The 17,388-nt window shown below is 35.7% G+C and overlaps 1 protein-coding gene across 2 annotated transcripts; it reads right to left on the bottom strand.

Annotated features, from left to right (window-relative positions):
• Nucleotides 1–279: 279 nt before the first annotated feature.
• On the bottom strand, nt 280–17,087 carry LOC124839051 (callose synthase 3-like). Of its 2 annotated transcripts, XM_047314794.2 has the most exons (42): nt 16,879–17,087; nt 16,683–16,783; nt 16,002–16,126; nt 15,836–15,929; nt 15,602–15,712; nt 15,406–15,522; nt 15,160–15,252; nt 13,970–14,061; nt 13,699–13,825; nt 12,371–12,508; nt 12,164–12,240; nt 11,993–12,086; nt 11,707–11,829; nt 11,479–11,596; nt 9,944–10,281; nt 9,771–9,823; nt 9,613–9,673; nt 9,072–9,153; nt 8,942–8,991; nt 8,777–8,863; nt 8,262–8,396; nt 8,078–8,172; nt 7,875–7,959; nt 7,617–7,777; nt 7,234–7,357; nt 7,024–7,130; nt 6,691–6,829; nt 6,460–6,611; nt 6,263–6,372; nt 6,038–6,166; nt 5,393–5,461; nt 5,051–5,237; nt 4,500–4,650; nt 3,833–3,952; nt 3,641–3,759; nt 3,486–3,569; nt 3,125–3,237; nt 2,813–3,042; nt 1,620–2,420; nt 1,468–1,518; nt 1,075–1,260; nt 280–782 (listed from the first exon to the last, which is right to left on the bottom strand). In XM_047314794.2, the coding sequence occupies exons 1-42, from the start codon at nt 17,075–17,077 to the stop codon at nt 534–536; spliced, it is 5,877 nt and encodes a 1,958-aa protein (XP_047170750.1). In that variant the 5' UTR covers nt 17,078–17,087; the 3' UTR covers nt 280–533. The 2 variants fall into 2 exon arrangements, with proteins under 2 accessions (XP_047170750.1, XP_087968308.1); XM_088112182.1 differs by lacking the exons at nt 15,160–15,252; nt 15,406–15,522; nt 15,602–15,712; ... (2 more) ...; nt 16,683–16,783; nt 16,879–17,087 and adding an exon at nt 14,220–14,289.
• Nucleotides 17,088–17,388: the final 301 nt, after the last annotated feature.

Genomic DNA, 17,388 nt, shown 5'->3' with positions numbered 1-17,388 from the left:
CTAAGGGACAAAAGGATGAGTTAAGGGGTGAAGGTTAGTTTTAATGATTTTTAAAAAGCCTACAAAATTACTCTTCTTGTCGATAACGGAGGTTAAGATTTGCAAAGAAGCAGAACACTTGTTCTTCGATTTCTCAGGTTGACACTTTCAACGCGTCAGGAAGGATTCAAAGACAACGGCATTAACCATTTTCATCACTTGAACATACATATCCCACTTCTATAGTATTTTCAATTACAAAATGCTGATGATTAGACTAACGCATATTGTACAGAAGAATTGAAATTAATAAATCATATCTCCTCTCCTATTCCTTCTCCTTCTCGTTATCACACAAGGAAGTTCGATCGATGTTTTCGATTTTGTAGGTGAAAGACTTGATAACTTGAATAATTGATCACGATAATTTAACGTTGTAATGAAAGCGAAGAGAATCTGTATGATTCATAGTTACAACTAATTACAATTGATACAGAATATCATGGTGCAGATAGTAGCGCGACCAAGAAGTTGGGGCTCCGAATATTAGAGAACTATTCCTTGTTGCGAGAAGAGCGCTCCTTTCTTTGCCCACCAAGAATACGAGAAATTTGCAAACCTCTGCTGAATGCTTGGTTGAACAGCATACGGGTTTGAAATTCTGAAACAAAAGGAAACCAAGCCAGAAAAGCAACAGGAGTGAACAAAAGCAAACCCATCACAATCTCATAACCTCGAGCAAGAGTTTTCACTGATCCCCAAAACCCAGCCCGCCGTACTAAAGGTTTTAACGCTTGAGCAATCTGCAAAATAAAACAACAGCCACAGAAAAATAAAAACCACAAACAAGTTGAAGGCAACATATATAATGCAACTGAAGCATACACCAACATTTCCTTAATTCTTCATCTATCACTTTCAAAATCGAATTTCAACGAGTTCATGTAAAAAAATTATACATTAGGCCCACGTTCAGAAAGTTTCCAAATATAGATAATGTGATCCGGGATGTGAGGGTCTTAAACCCCTCCTGGTAGGGCTGGTAGTTCCACAGGAATTTTCATTTAGTAGGTTAGCAGTGGAAAGAGAAATCACCTGCAGCATTCCCCAACCAGTTGGCATGAAAGCAAGAATGCAAACAACAATGTCCTGCATTGTCATATGCGGAAGGGCAATCAAAATGACTAGAATCGAGACAAAAGTGAGGAATATCAGTCCCTTGATTAGTCGGAAGACGAGTTGAAAATTTGCACTGAATTTACGCCTCCCAACAGACACCGTCTGCGACGACAAGAAAAATAGAATACCAAAATGTGTCAGACCATAGAAATTGCATTTTCTTTTCAGGAAAAAGAGAACAAGGGCATTAGTAAGATTCAATATTGTTTGTCAATTTAATGAGCAAAGGCTCCGGTTAGACAACAGAATGTAAGCATAGAAATACATTAAACATGCCCATACAAGATACTCCCATAGCTTGTTACTAACCTTCATTACAAACAATATTACAAATATCACCAACCACGAAATGCCATAGACCTGTATGCCAAGGAAAGGTATCGGTAACTCCAAAAGCTTACCAAATTATAATTACTGAGATAAAAATGCAGGAAAAGATAACAGCGTAGGTTAAGAATTACCAGAAAACTTTTTTGGCCTTTCTTCGTAATATTCAAGTGATATACCAGACCATACTGGTAGATAAAAAATCGCAATGATAACAGTATCTCTACTATGATTCCCCGAATTCCTGAATATTGGAGATGCTCCTGTTCCTCTTCCCACCAAGATTCCCAACTTTTTTCAGGTAGAACACCTATACCTCCTCGATTACTAATCCATTTATTCCAATCAGTCCAATCATCGACAATCTTTTGCCATTCAAACCCAGAAGGATTGAACAAGAAAGGAGCAAACAGCCAGGTACCCACCATAAACCACATTGATGCAGTAATCAAGATATATGCAACAGCACTTCTGTAAGAATGACCAAAAATTTGATACACAATAAGCAGTACCATGAGCTCAATACCCTTGACGAAGTGGCTACGAGAGTAAAGTCTGTAGTTGTCAGCAAATTTAGCATGGAAAACCACAAATCCTCGACCAGTTGGTCTATATTTAGCACCTCCATGCAGCAATGTTCTTCCAAAATAATGAGTTTTTGTCCCAAGAGAAAATGTAAAGAATACTGGGGCCAGCTGCAGTTGCATTAATATGAACTCGCTGAGAGCAGTTCGGAAGCCCCTCTCCAAACCGATTTCCATCAACATGGGCAGGGCCATCAAAACCCCAATCTGAACAAATGACTGAGAAGCAAGAGCCACTTGAAGAGGCTTATTGTCTCGAATGGCTTTTTGAGTGCTTAGACCTTCTTCAAGCCCGCTAAGAACAAGATAAAGGCGACCATAGAGGAATATATACACAGTGAGAACAGTTATCTGCATAAAAATGAAGAGGGGAAAATTTTCAAAATTCCATGGCATAAAAACTTCAAAAATTTGACCATTTAGCTCATTTAATAAAAAATGTACCCCTCCTCCCCAAGCCTAAATCAGGGGGCACAAGTTGGGTAGACAGTTCAACCCCCCCAATTGCAAGTTGAAACAATAATAATAATTTTTAAGTCTAACGTGAGATTTACACTCACTTATATACTAAATTTGGTCATATTTTAGTTGGTATAGAATCTCCAATACCCTCTCCCGCACAGAAGACATCTTAAGTGAACTTTAAATCAAACTCATCTTTACATACTAGTCAATGTGGGATTTTCAACAATAATAATAATCAACATAATATGCAAGTGAAAGGTAATTTGGTGTTGACGTACAAGGGTGCTGAAATAAAATCCAACTGTGGTGAAGTAACAAGACAACATTCTGAAGAAGTCAAAACGGTGCCCAAGTCTATATACATCTCGACTTAGTGTTTGCTCGCCATTGCCATTAGCTATTTTTGCTTCAAACATAGAAATCTGATTGAGACCCACATCTCTTCCCTTCCCTACTTGTATGTACTCATGGTGAGTGACATTTCCTTCACGTAGTGTAGAGTTGAAGCCTAATAGTAACAGAAAAAGTCCAATAAAAAAAAGCATTCAATCAAACAAAAGTAAACAATGAGCAATTGGAAGACACAATACCAGCAAAAATATCTTCACTTAGATTGATAACCTTGGAGGCTTTACTCACACCCCCTCTTGTGAGGTGAAAAAGTCTATCAAAGACATCAGGGTGACCATAATGGAAACGAACCCTACATAAGTAGAGAGAAAATCAGTTTAGACACTTCTATTTATTTTTAAGTACTCCCAAGAGAGTAATAGCTTAACTTCCTGCATAAATCCAATTTATTAATTAGTAGACCAAAAGCAGTCAAGAGCCTTAAACCAAAATGAGAGTGATTTGTTACTCTCCACCCTATTGACAAAGAACAAATGACAATTATCTAATAAAATCTATCTACTAATTTCATACATTTAACAGTAGAACAGAACAACTTACTTCAAAGGATTAGCCAACAATCTCTGACCAATTGTCACAAAACTTGTCTCCTGATTTGACATGAACCATGCGAGGGAAGAAACACTGGAGCCAGAGCCAGACACTAGTTAGAAACACAAAATTGTGTAGTTGCAAATAGACCAATACAGATTTACCTTCCAGTAAAAATATGCTCCCTAAGTCCAAGGATACTAGGAAACCGAACACCATCATGCTTTTTAAGGAACTCTTGCAGCAAATTTCTCATTTTCAAAGCTTCTTCCATGTAGTTATCCTATAAAACGTGCAACTCAATCACATGGCCTTAAGAGACCTCACGATGATGAGCACATATATGATCATCATACCTGATTCATATCTATTGTTTGCAAGCCCTCTCCACGTGTGAAAATTATGGCATGATTCTGATTTTCAGGCTTGCCCTCACCCAAAATTGCCGGTCCAGGAAGCTTTATTTTATATATAATCTGATTGAAACAATCAAACAAAGTATATTACTAAAAAGGTGAATGATAGTTTAGAAAATAGTCAAGGTTAATAATTGCATTTAGTTATATAGAAATGGCTCGCCATTTTTTCTTAAAATTAAATAAAACAATAATTGCCTATTTATGTAAGGGCGTATTCAATTTTATTCCACTGTTTGTGTATATCAGAAGAAAAAGGGGCCACCATTGTTTCTTCCTGTCCTGAATAATCTAAACAGAAACATGTCATCCTTTTCCTTCTTCAACCAACACGTGTAATGGCATAAAAAGATTATCAATACTCTTTCGTAATTTGCTCAAAACCAAAGATTTTATGTTTGACATACAGAAGAATTGTGCAACATTGCTACAACCCTAGTTTTTACATTCACTTTCTGTATGAATATTTCCTCATACTAGAGGAACTCCTGCCGCCGCCCATCTAGTTGAAATTTCCAAAAATGTCTTCTAGTAGAATTTCTCCAATCAAAACAAAAACATCACTAGCAGGGAAAAATAAGCAACACATTCATCAAAATCCAAATACCTGGTCCAGATTCAGCTCAGGCTCTGAAGCACTATTTGATTTTGGCATAGCCTTAACCAAGCATGAGTAATAAACCTTGTTGATCTTTTTCTTACTGTCTTTGACAGGTTCCTCTACCTCATCAATATAGGCAACTCGAAGAGACGGATATCTGCCAAATGTAAACATATCAACTAAACACCCTTCTTGTTTACTTTATATTTCTCTCCTCAGCCAAAAGGATCATTAATGAGGAAGCTCTTTTAGCCCATGCATTGCACTGATTCTTGCACCAGTTTTAAATATTAAAAATTACTATATAGCTAAAACTGAAGTTAATATTTCAGTAATTTTATGAATGTTTAGGTTTTAAGCTACTACTAACTTAAAGGTTCTTGGCTAGTATGTTCATGGGGATTGATCTTGGGGAAATGCATTAAAAGAAGGAAAAGCTCCAAAAACTAACACCTAGAGAGGCTTTTTTGTTCTCTTATATACTTCAGAACTTTTGTACAGAGTTTCTACTTTTAAGTAAGAAAGAAACTTAAAATTACTGAAGCTCCATTTTTTACCTTGTCATAAGCCTTAATATGCCCTGTGCAAGGGGAGAACCAGACCGCTTGTCAATGCCATATTGTTGACATGATACCACGTATGTGAATTTCATATCAGCTACTGCTTGACATTGTGTCCACAACGACCTTTCCCCCCTTGAATTGTCATCTGAGTTTTCTATGGCTTTATAACCTTCCATCAAATCTGCCCATTGGTAACAATTCAGCCACACAAATCAAAACAAAAAGAAAAAAAAACCTTAAAGTTGTATATTTGAATAACTAATTAACTGAGTGGCAACCACGGTACATATAAATAAAGAAATTTCACTTAATCATTCCCAAAGGAAGGAGCATTACCTTCATCTTTCGCCATATCAAGAAAAGCCTGCAGTTCCAGAGCCTTTCTGTAATACATCATACCTCTTACTGCATTAATTAGAATTTTATATAAGTCAATTGCAATGATATATTACATTCTTCAAGGAGGATATTACGTAACTGCACATAAGTAAATAGAAAATATGCTAGTATTAGAGATTTGTATCTCTTAAGTGTTAATCTTCCACTGATTTATTCAGTACATAGGTTTCAATATAATAACGAGACATGAATTAGCCATAGTGTATGTGAAAGGGTAGGTCCCCCTCTCTTCACTTTATAAATAATGTCTTTCGGACAGACAAAAGAGAGAGACAAAAAAGACTTGAGTAGGAACATCTTATCTTATAATTGAAAGATACACAATCACAGACCATTCCAAGGTGAATAATTGTAAACAGTATAGAACAAGACTCAAAGGCAACTTGAAGATCGATGGCTTCAAGAAGTTTGTACCATGAATATTGTCTCATTAATTTGGTGTCGTAATTTTGCAACTGTGATCCTATTTAATCATCCATGAAGAGAACTAGGTATTCATGATGAATGAAAATTATTTAACACTAAGCACTTGAAATCATGAGTGCATGCACAGGGGAGGGATGAAAGAGAGAGAGAGGGAACCGGTTCTGGTCAATGTTTGCCCTCTATATGATGCCCAAAGCCGAAGTTCTTCTACTAACTCATCAGATTCACTCCCTTTAATATCCTCCTCAGTAGACTTCACACGCTCAAGAAAATTGTTCCACTCATCTGCATTGATAACCAAAAAGGTATAAAAAATACATTGGATATACTCAGAAATTTTTATATTTATGGAACAAAAGATATATGGGAGTATTGGCAAACCAGGAAAAATCTTTTGTAAGTAGAACAGTATTGAAACACCATCCTCATTTGGTGAATCCAAATCTTGTAAGGAAAATAGAACTTCTTCTGTATAGTATGGTGTCAAAACCCTATAACCAAAATCCACAATAACTAAATTAACAATAAATTACAACAATAAAGCATTGCAAAGGATTTGGGACTAAAAGATTCCTTACGAGAATGAAAGCATGTTGCGAACTTTTGGTGCCATAGGCATATCCATAAACAATGAATTTGAGAAGAAAGAAATACGCCTTCTTGCTTCTAAGTTAGATGGTACATCCATGGCAGATTCTTTTGTCGTAAGCAGCAAGTTAAGTCGTTTAATCTACCCAAAATGGGTAAACATGTCATTAAGCAAGCACTTCATTTAAACTTTTAGCAGAATAATTTAATTAGTAACAAACCTTCTCTGTCCAAGCTGCAGTAACTGGTTCAATTGGAAACTTGATAGCTCCTACAGATGCAAACAATTGGTGATGGGGCTCAGGCTCAAGGTGAAGCATCCCCTCATGTCCTGTACCACCATGGGTTGAATCCACCAAACTGAAACAATATGGTTATTATCATAATCAGGGGAGGGAAAAGGGTGCAACTAAAAGATATGGCATGTGTTTGGTTGAGTTTGAAAGCCAACATGTGCATCAAATACATGAAAATTAAAAGCTTGAAATGTGTACATTTTCTAAATGAACAATGAGAAACAAGATAGATGAAACAACAATCTATGTGTACATTACCTGAATATTTGATCCTGCTCCTCCATCATTATATCTCGCGTCACAACCTCCAGCATGTCCTGGAATAGAATCACAACTTGGTCCCTATCTTTTGGATCATTATCCAGCTGCAATAATTCAAATAACTTGGTAAGATTTTGACAAACATACTAAATTGTCGTAAAGAAACAAAATGTATAAAATCTGTATAAAATAGTTCTGAAATATTACCAAATAGTTTATTAGCTGAACAAACTGTTTATAGAGGTTAGGAAGTGCACTCATTCTGAATTCAACAATCAGTGTATCTGATTCTATATGTTTATCCACTTCATTGAACATGTACTCTATAACCCTGAAATGACCAACACCAAGTTATAAACAAAAAATAGATGGACACCACCTTTCAGAAGTAAGGTTGAATTTGAAAAAATACATCCACAAAGTTATAAAGCTCAAAAATAGATAGACAAAGAACCTTTCAGATTTCAGTTAAGAATTCAAAAATATACATCAAAAGAGGTGATAAAGCTGACTATTTCTTAGAAATAAATAAATTTGGAGCTAAGTGGGAATTTTAAATAGACCATCATTCACAAAGTACAACTACTTACGCTGTCTCCCGTTCCCCTTGAACCAATAGCTTAATAATGCTCTTAAATGAAGCATAGCACTCACGGACAGCACAAGACATGTAGTTGTCAGCCCCAATTCTTTTCTTTAGCTCTCTATCCTTTCCATTGCTGTCCTTAGCCATATCGAGTGCAATTGGGATCTGAAAGGCACATGGCCACAAACGCAATTACTGAATGATTGGACATGGAAATGATAGTAGCAAAGTCTATCAAAGTGAAAAAAAAAAACAAACAAACCTTGCTAGCAAGTAGAAAGGGGGGCCATTGTATAAGATCCAACTGAGTATCAGCCCAATATGGTACAAGCAAAAGGTTCATTTCCCTAAAAAAACATAACCACATTAACACGTATCCTTTTGAAAAAATACAGCACTTCATTGATTGATCAAGGGATAAATTAGATCAAGAACCACAAACATATTAAGTATCCCTCACATTACCTATCACTAATAAGATCTTCTTCCCTGAAACTAGTAATTATTTGGTTCCAAAGTTGTGCAAACCTTGCAGCCTCCTTCCCCTTGTTAGATGAGATCTGCGTCAATCAATCAAGTATTTTAATGCAAAGTTATGTCATTTAACCTGAAAGCTAAATTAAGTGATGAAAAAAGTAAAACAACTGACATTGGGAAATCTGCGGGACAAAGTGGCCTTTAATCCTTTTTTCTTTGGCTCACTTGTTTCTTCCGGAATCAAACTGGCATTGAAGGCACCAGGCAATGATTCAAAACGAGACCTTAGCATTCCTAGTGTCCGTATCTGATATCAGGATACAGGATAAGCAGTAATGCACAAAAATTATTACTGAAGAGAAATAGATATTATATTCAAGAACTAGTGCTCAGTGCATAAAAAGCCTACAGGATAGTCGTAGCTCTGTAATTAATCAAAAAGAAAAAGGTTCAATCCCATAATTAAGAGTTTAGAGTCAATGGACTCAATTAGGAGCAACTAAAAGTTAGTTGGTAGTCATTCAGATCCAGCCGTTTCCAGATATAAGTAATGGACCAACAATACCTTCAAGATAGATCTCCCACCCAAGTATATCAAAAAAGAGAGCAATGAATTAACATGAAAAATTAATTATCCAAAACAACCCACAATCTAAGTGACAATAGCAGTTTAAACAATATACTAACCTCCCCAAGCCTACGGAAGGCACCATAAATACCACCAAATAATGTTGAGAATATGGCATACCAAATTTGGGTATCCATGAAGTATACCTGACAAAAAAGAAATTATACAACTATACTACTGATATTTAAAATAGAATATAAATGAAGTACATCATAAACCCATACCAGGATAATTGGAGACCAAAGAGCAATTACAACACCAATATTGTTCCTTGCTGAAAAAATACAAATAACTTAAAAAATTTCTCTAAAAAAATGAACTACAATGAAAGTACAAACATTAAAGCTTACTAACCATGAGGAAAGAATTCATGCCACTGGAAAGTTGAGATTTTTACACTCATTATAGCTTTTGTAGGTCCCACGAGAGGTTTTATCTATGGAAGGAAACATGGAAGAAGGTTAAAACATGTAAAAACAATTCACAAAAGAAGTCCATTATGAGGAAAGATGGAAGAAAGTTAAAACATGTAAAAACAATTGACAAAAGAAGAAGTCCATTATGAAGAAAAGTCAAAGATCTGAAGCTGGAGGATAAGAGAACCTCCTAAACAAGAAAAGAAAAGAAATGCAGCACAGGGTAAGAACAAGTAAAATTCATTGATTATTACAGAAGATGCAGCTAAAATCCCAACTAAACATCGTACACAAAAAATACAAAATTAGAATTCAATAATTGTTGTAACATGAGACCAAAAACCCGGAAAAGAATTGACTATATTTTCTAACCATCATTTTGTGAAATTTTGAAGCTAAATATGCAAATTCAAATGACTTACAACGACAACTAAAAGACACGATAGCTTATACTAAGATAAAAGATGAAAATGAATAACCTCAATATAGTAACTGAAAGCCAACTTTGTAATTATGAGAAGCACCCAAAACATTGTGTACCTGACATAAAAAACGTTGATAAATTAATATCATATGCTAGGCATATTGAATTGTACCATTCACATATAACAGAAGCTATTCAACTTAAACTTCTTACTTGAAAAGCGAAAAGGCGCTCTCGTGCATTCCCCTACCAACATACAAACGAGGCTGGCAATTATAAAGCATGAGAAACACCAAGTTATTACAAAACTAATATCCCAGAAGCAATGACACGATAGTACTTAGAAACAGAAAAAATATAGTGAAAAAAAATGGATTATGGCCTACCTGTGACCACCATAACATTAGCATCACAACCCTATAGTTTGATCTCTCAAGATGACGACGAATAAAAGGGAGCAGAAAGAATATTGCAGCAAGCATATTCGGTGACAGGTAAACAACAACAGCCAAAATAAACAATGAAGGAGCACTTGAACCACCACTTCCAAACCAACTTTTAATGGTCTGAGCAAACCCAGGAGGATTATCCCAAGTATATGCATAAGTAACTGACAGAACAATCACCCATGCTGCAGCTGAAACAACTTTAAGAACGTATCTTAACTTCACATACAGCGACATACTCCACTGTGCTTTCCAACTCAGGATCACATCAAGAACAGCTGCCATAGTGGGGGAGAAAAGATTAACATGAGTAACAACACTTTATGAAATAACAAAGCATTCCTACTCACTCCGTTGATACATTCTCAGCAAGAGAAAAAAAACATTGACATAGATATTGACCTCCCCCAACTCGTTTTCATTTTCAAGACAAACCCAATCTTAATATTTTATATAAATTGCTTAGCCAAGGAAACAAGGTATGCTAATAGCTCCCCACAATGAATTTTGGTGAGGCATCTTGAACACTACCTTCAATTCGCCAAAGAACTTACACAAGTAGGTCCTTTATTTAACAAAGAAATGTTGAAACTACAACTTAAGTAAATGAATATTCCAAAACCCTCGAGTAGTTATACAGGAACAGGATATTATCGAGTGATAAAGATCAAAGGGAATGATGGACCATTTCAAAGTCACAGCGCCCATTTGGCTACCACATAAAAGCAGTTCCTCTTACAGCAGCACAACCAATATACAATCAATAATTGAGAATAACTTGGGCACAGCTAAACTACGTTCAAGTGCTCAGCAGTTCAAAATTAATTCTATCGAAATCTAGCCAACTTAAATAAGATGGTTTTCAACATACAACCAAAGAAGCCCACAATGGTTTTCAAGCTGAATTGTCTCAACTTGCTAGGAAAACTATATGTGACGAGATATGCAAGGCATCGGATCCTGTCACAGCTTGATATACAAGACTATACAACAAAACTGCCTCAGGTTAAATATAAGTAACTCCTGCAGTGCACTTCATGTGACATTTGCTCAAGAGAAGTCTTCCAACCTCTCAGTAAATCAAAGAAAATCCTCCAAACAACCATTTTCGCACCATAGGCCTTCTCATCTCTCTGTTGTAATTGTAATGCACTTAAATAAGATGCTTGGATAAAGTTTTAGCTGACAGATGCTAGATTTTGACTACCTTGCATCAATCTAAAAACTTTTGAGAAGGGACTACTAATCCACTACGTAGTAAACAAAAAACTATAGACTTTCACTTATTCAATCTTGCTATGGAAGTTACTGCTTTGACACATGTAAATAATGAACAAAGCAAAATGAAGAAGGCTAAAGTAACAAAATAGATTACAAATTCACACAGAAACAATTAAGCTAAATGCAGAAAACATAAGCTATCAGTACCATAATTGGAAATTGAATGTAAATGCAACTAATTGACTTTTGCCTACCTTGCCCAAACTTCAATATAGCTGCTGTTATAAACACACTCAACACCTTCTTGAACACGTCACCTCTAAAGATCACACTTGGATTACCAGATCCATTCCAAGCAACAATAATCATAGCCTAATAAAAAATTATCCATTTTCAGAGATAGACTCTATTCTGCAAAGCATTGAAGGGAAAAAATAACTGACAAGGATGGAGAGCAACAAAATGCAAAGAATATTTAAAACCTGTAAACACAGAATGAAAAAAATCCACATGCGGTCGAAACTCCTGAAAATATGCCAAAATGATCTTATCTCAACAAAATTCACTTTCCCAACCCATCTGTCTCTGCTAGGTGGTTTGTCATCCTGTACATACAAGTTACAGCAAGACTTAAGATACAGCAGTAAATATAACATATAGATACAAACATTCAAAATAGAGCAAATGCATAATTTCATTTATTGCGTATATAGAAGCATCAGAAGAACCTTATATAATCAGGACAGAGTCTAAAGTTACAATGCTTACATTAGATTTATCAAAAAACAACTTTTCAGAAGGCAGGCAAAAGAAATCAGCATCAGCACGCATTGGCCAACCTAACCGAAAACAATCAGCAGACCTACAAGTATGTTGTTAAAAATTAAATCATTGACAGGTATGACAGTCAATACAGAGAAAAAGTAACATTAACCTTACCAAAAATATTCATTTAAATCATCATAGTTCCTCCACTGTGAATGCTTTGACCTTCCCTTTTTGCTGCGTGCAGCTTCCTTTTGACCAAGGAAATATCAATTTATTCATCAATGTGAAAAATGAATGAAGATAAGTTTATATGGATCTGACAGCCACAAACAGAAAATGAAAGAAGGACAAGCACACTGCAACCAATGCAAGACAAACCTTAGCAATCACATCGTAGATAGGAGTGACTACTTTCCTTAAAAAAGCTTCTTCTTCACCTCCATAAGCTGGCTTCACATTCTCTCCAGTCATTGGACTGACATTACCAGCAAGCATACCATACAATTCAAAAGCCATCTACAGGAACCATATTGAAAAGAACCAATTCATGTCAATATTCACAAAAAGTAGCAAATTACCATCAAAGTCTCATTCATCGACAACAAACAAGGCAAAGCAAAGGTGACAACGTAAGTAAATCCCAACACCATAGGGGAGAATATAGACACATGCACATGGCCTCCTAAACAGTAATTAAAATAAGATTATGCAACATCAGGGTAAAAAATAACAAAATCACAAGATGACAAAAGCACTACATATTATAACTACATGTTTCAATGCAAACAGTCACAGACAGACATTACATATAATGAACAAACAACAATTAAAGATACAAACCATCAGCTCTCCCAAAAACTGATTCCATATACATGTGCATAATTACATATTCATCTAAAACAGCATCACATCCAAAGGTTGAATCTCTTCACCAATAGTTCTTACAAGTTCACTTTGTGTTTCTTCTATTTCTTACAATAACTATCCTTTACAAATTTAATATAATTTTCTTAGAGAAGAAATAAACAAATCCGAGAATACAGAACCCAAACATAGCCAGACATCAAACACTACTAGGTTAACACGTGTAACTCAAAAAACTTGTTCATGGACTTCATACAACTTAAATCTTTAATTTAAGATTAGACATGGATATGCAACCATGACAATTTAATGTAGTAAAAATCAAACAAGTAGCCCTATAGATCATTATCATTTGACTATGGTTTACAGAGTGTCATTCCCATTGGGCTACTATAATTTGAACTACATATCGTGTAAAAAACATATGATACCAAGTTATCTTAGACAACAGCACAAGGCAGACAACCCCCAAAAATACTATACTAATAGTGACCTCTAAAGATTATGATGAATGATGTGACAGTAAACAGAATAGAGACCAAATCAACCAGTTAGGCTATGATACATAAACACAATATCAGCAAGTGACCAGAAACAAAGCACAAGTCAGCAGAATGTATTTGTTATTTTTGTTCGTAAGTAAAATCTACATAAACACGAACAGGCACACACAGATATATGTAGGGATCAATATGCTTGATAATGAATTCACACATCATTGTATATACAAATTAGCTTTTCATTGCAAATTCATCAAAACATCCCTAAAAATACAAAAACAACCTAAACATGCTGGGAAAAATAGATAATCATCACAAATCTATTCAAGTTACAGTGCATACATGGTGATATATATAACAAAGGCATTCTGGCATGAATCGTAGGTTGGCTGCTTCACCCCATATTAGAAGATACAGTCCCATATATAGTAGTTTACGTTGCTGTACTTCTTGCTGTATAGTAGGTAACCTGCCAAATGCATCCACAAGATATGTTACAAGGAGAACTAAAAAATTTTACATTTTCATTGTAGATAAGCAAAGTTAAGAGCTGCTAGTCAGCAATACACGGTATAATATTTATCATCACTCAACATAAAGCAAAAACACTCACCAAAGGCTACTTTTCCGACCCAAATACTTGCACCATTTTTTGTAATTCTTGAAAAGTTTCTTCATCACTTCTGTGAGGGCACGTTCATCCAACTAATCAAACAAAGCAAACTAGTCACAAGTGGATAGAATACAAATTACAGTATTATATTTATACTGATGATAAGTAGGTAAAAAAAATTAAATGGTGTTTGTTTTATTTTCTTCAATTTTTCTAGATGTGTTTTCACTAACAATTAACAAAATATCACCTTATCTTCACTTTGTTGCCTCTTATCAAGGATTTCCAAAGGGGGGAGTGAAAGCAACAAAATTTAGGGCCTGTTTCCTGTTTTCACAAATAATTACAAAAATGTTACCTTGTTTTCACCTTGTTTCCTGATTTCAAAAAGTTGTACTAAGATGTGGAGGAAACAAGATCAAATAAATAGGGAGCATGTTTTTCATCATTTAAAGTACAAATCTTCAAAAGCAAGAACCCAAAGTAAAATAAGGTTCCTTTTTGTATTTAAGTAGTAAATAGTACGTGAAACGAAATAGTGTTCTAATTTCTCAAACTCAACAGCTCCCTAGTTTTCACCATTTCCTTCCCGGTATCATAGAAACAATGAAAACAAGGATGAGTTTTCCTTTAATTCTAACAGAAAAAAGAAAAAACAAGTCAAATGCTGCCTATTTTTTTTTGTTCATAATTCACAGATGAAGATAGATTGCCAACAGATATTCTGAACGGAATGTTTATGAAATCTGCAGGACCTTTGACTTCTGATAAAAGAAATATAGTAAAAAGGCAGAGGATTTGTAGCATGAAGAAAGAAACAATAAGTTGCACAGTACCATCAACAAAAGAAATCACCATGCCCACTTACACTAAAACTAGAAAACATTAAATATACCATGCCTCCCCTACTCTCTAAACATACAAGTTCAAAGAGCATTCAAATTTTATGTATTAAACTGAGCACAACAGAAGCAGCCTTCCAAGATATAAAGGGAAGTAAAATAGCAAAATGCTTGGATGATATTGCAGAAGAAAGGACATATGCGGGATAGTTTCTTTCCCTCACGATCAACAAACAAAACATGTGTTTTTTTTCTGTTAGACTTTTCTTCTTATATTAAATAAATATAAACTGGGTTTTCTACGTAAATGAAAACTGAAACTATCCATAAGTTTAATTTAAAACTGACCTTTGGTTGCTGATCAGGCTTTGGAAATTGTCTTATGTGAACATTAGCAAGCAGTAAGATCAAATGCTCTCTCTGATTCGCAACATTGTGTTTCTGCAGTATGTATAAAACTATTTATTAAAACCAAGAGGAGGCAAAGAAGTTCAATTCAATTACATAGTAATGAAGATGTCAACATTTTGTTTAAAAAATAAAAAGTACAACATTAAAATAGATAAATAACCTCAGTTTCTGATTGAGTTATACCTGAAATCCAAACATTGACCCAAGCCAATCCAAAATGTCTTCATCCTTTTTTTTCTTGTAGTCCTTGGGCCATGGAAGACCCCTAGTGTTGCGAAGAGCATACACAGCAGCTTGGATCTATAAAGAGTAATAAATAAGTATGTTTCATTCTAAGTGAAATGATCGGAATTATAACATACGGAACTGAATTTCATGCCTCAGGAAATCTCATTATAGCCTGGTTAGCACTGTCGGGATCAAGAGGAAGAATATTGTAAGGAACTAAGATCTCAGTTTTCTCAGCAACTTTATCTTGGGTCTCCAAAATCTGTAACAATGGCAATAGCAATGCAAATCAATCATGCGTACTAGTGATGTACCATCCTGTAAAATCCTAGGAAGAAGGGGGACCCAATAGGGAAATGACATCTAAGGAGCCAGAGAAAATAACCTCACGATCAACTTCCATAGATTGTGTCATGTTAACAGCCTTCAAAACCTCAAAAAGAACATTAGCCGTGTTATATGCCTTGGTGAGCTGCGCACTGAAAGAGACAAACTATTAGTCACACAATAGCAGAATAACATGTCAATAGAAAATCATCTAGAGAATCTACCGGTCAACTTTATCGGCAGCATTTTGCAAAGCTTGGATATATTTTTTGTAGTAATGCTGATAAAAACTTTGCATCTCTCGAGCATCGCTTTTCTTAACCCTTCCTTTCAGAGTTGGATCATTTTCCTAACAATTATGGAACAAAATACCAAAATAAAACATAGAAAGACTCAAAATGAAATCATTTAAACTAACACAAAGGATCATAAAATTTCATACTAAGCAACAACTAGTTCTACTCATACATAATTCTGCTGGAGACTTTAACAGCTTGGATTTGTACTGCTGTCATCTTTTAAGCGGATAGAAAGCATTAAAACTTAAACATATATAACGTAAGAGTAAAACACCGCAACCTAAACATGGCAGAGTCAATACAGAACTTTCAACTAGTGCTGATAAACTTGATTCTACGGTCCCACAGATAACAGAGAACTGAGCACCATCAATGATGGCGGAATTCCACTCTGAGTTAAACAATTTCCACAGTTCATAGATTATTTCCACACTTTATTAAGAAAACAGCAAATGACAGACACACACAAGCACAATGCATTTGTACGAGATACATTTCTTCAGGTTAGCCAAAATATTTAAGTAGGGTGGAGGGTATATTGGAGGAGATCAAGGGGGGAAGAGTGTATGCAGCAGAAAGAAAGGAAATAAGAGAATGGTTAGGTACTCTTTCAAGGCGTTGAAGAAGTGCGGTCTTGAATTGGCGAACACCACGACCGCTTGAGTTGGGATCCAGCCTATGAGCTTTCTCAAAAGCGTAAAAGCGGCCTGCAATGCAAGATCAGCATGAAATTGATGCAGAAATAGAAGGAAGGATGATGAGAGTGAGAAGTGGTAAGTGGATAGTGAAGAAAGAAACATACATAGATAAGCAACCCTGGGATGAGTCTTTTCAACTTCATTAGCAACACGAAGAATGGGCGCAATTTCGACGAGAGAGGAAGGCACGACCTCACTGTCAATGACCGACTCTCCCAAGGTCCCGGCTGTCTGCGTCCGTATAATCCGCCTTTGTGGCGGCGCCTCGGACGACGGCCCCGCCCCTCCTCTGGAAGCCGACATTCCGACCACACTGTGTAGACAAAGAAGAAAATGGTTATAATGAGTAAAGATGCAGAAGCATAAAGGCGAACGATAGAAGAGAAAAGTACCAAGAAGAGAGAAAGGAAAGTTGAGATTCGGATTCTGATTAGAAATGGGAGAACGAAACCCTAACACTGAGAGGAGAGTGAGTGTGGAAGCCAAGGTGCTTCGAAGCTAAGGAAAAGGTGAGTGAGAGTGAGAGTTAGAGTGAGTGAGAAATGAAATTTGTATGAAAAAGAGAAAGAAGTTACTATTGCTAGTTGCGGACATATGCTTCGCTGTGCTGCACT

The sequence above is a fragment of the Vigna umbellata genome, chromosome 4 (assembly GCF_029865625.1).
Source record: "Vigna umbellata cultivar VRB3 chromosome 4, Vumbellata_1.0, whole genome shotgun sequence".
Lineage (NCBI taxonomy): Eukaryota > Viridiplantae > Streptophyta > Magnoliopsida > Fabales > Fabaceae > Vigna > Vigna umbellata.
Note: the sequence above shows the minus strand (reverse complement) of the source record. Positions and strands in the feature narration are given on the sequence as shown.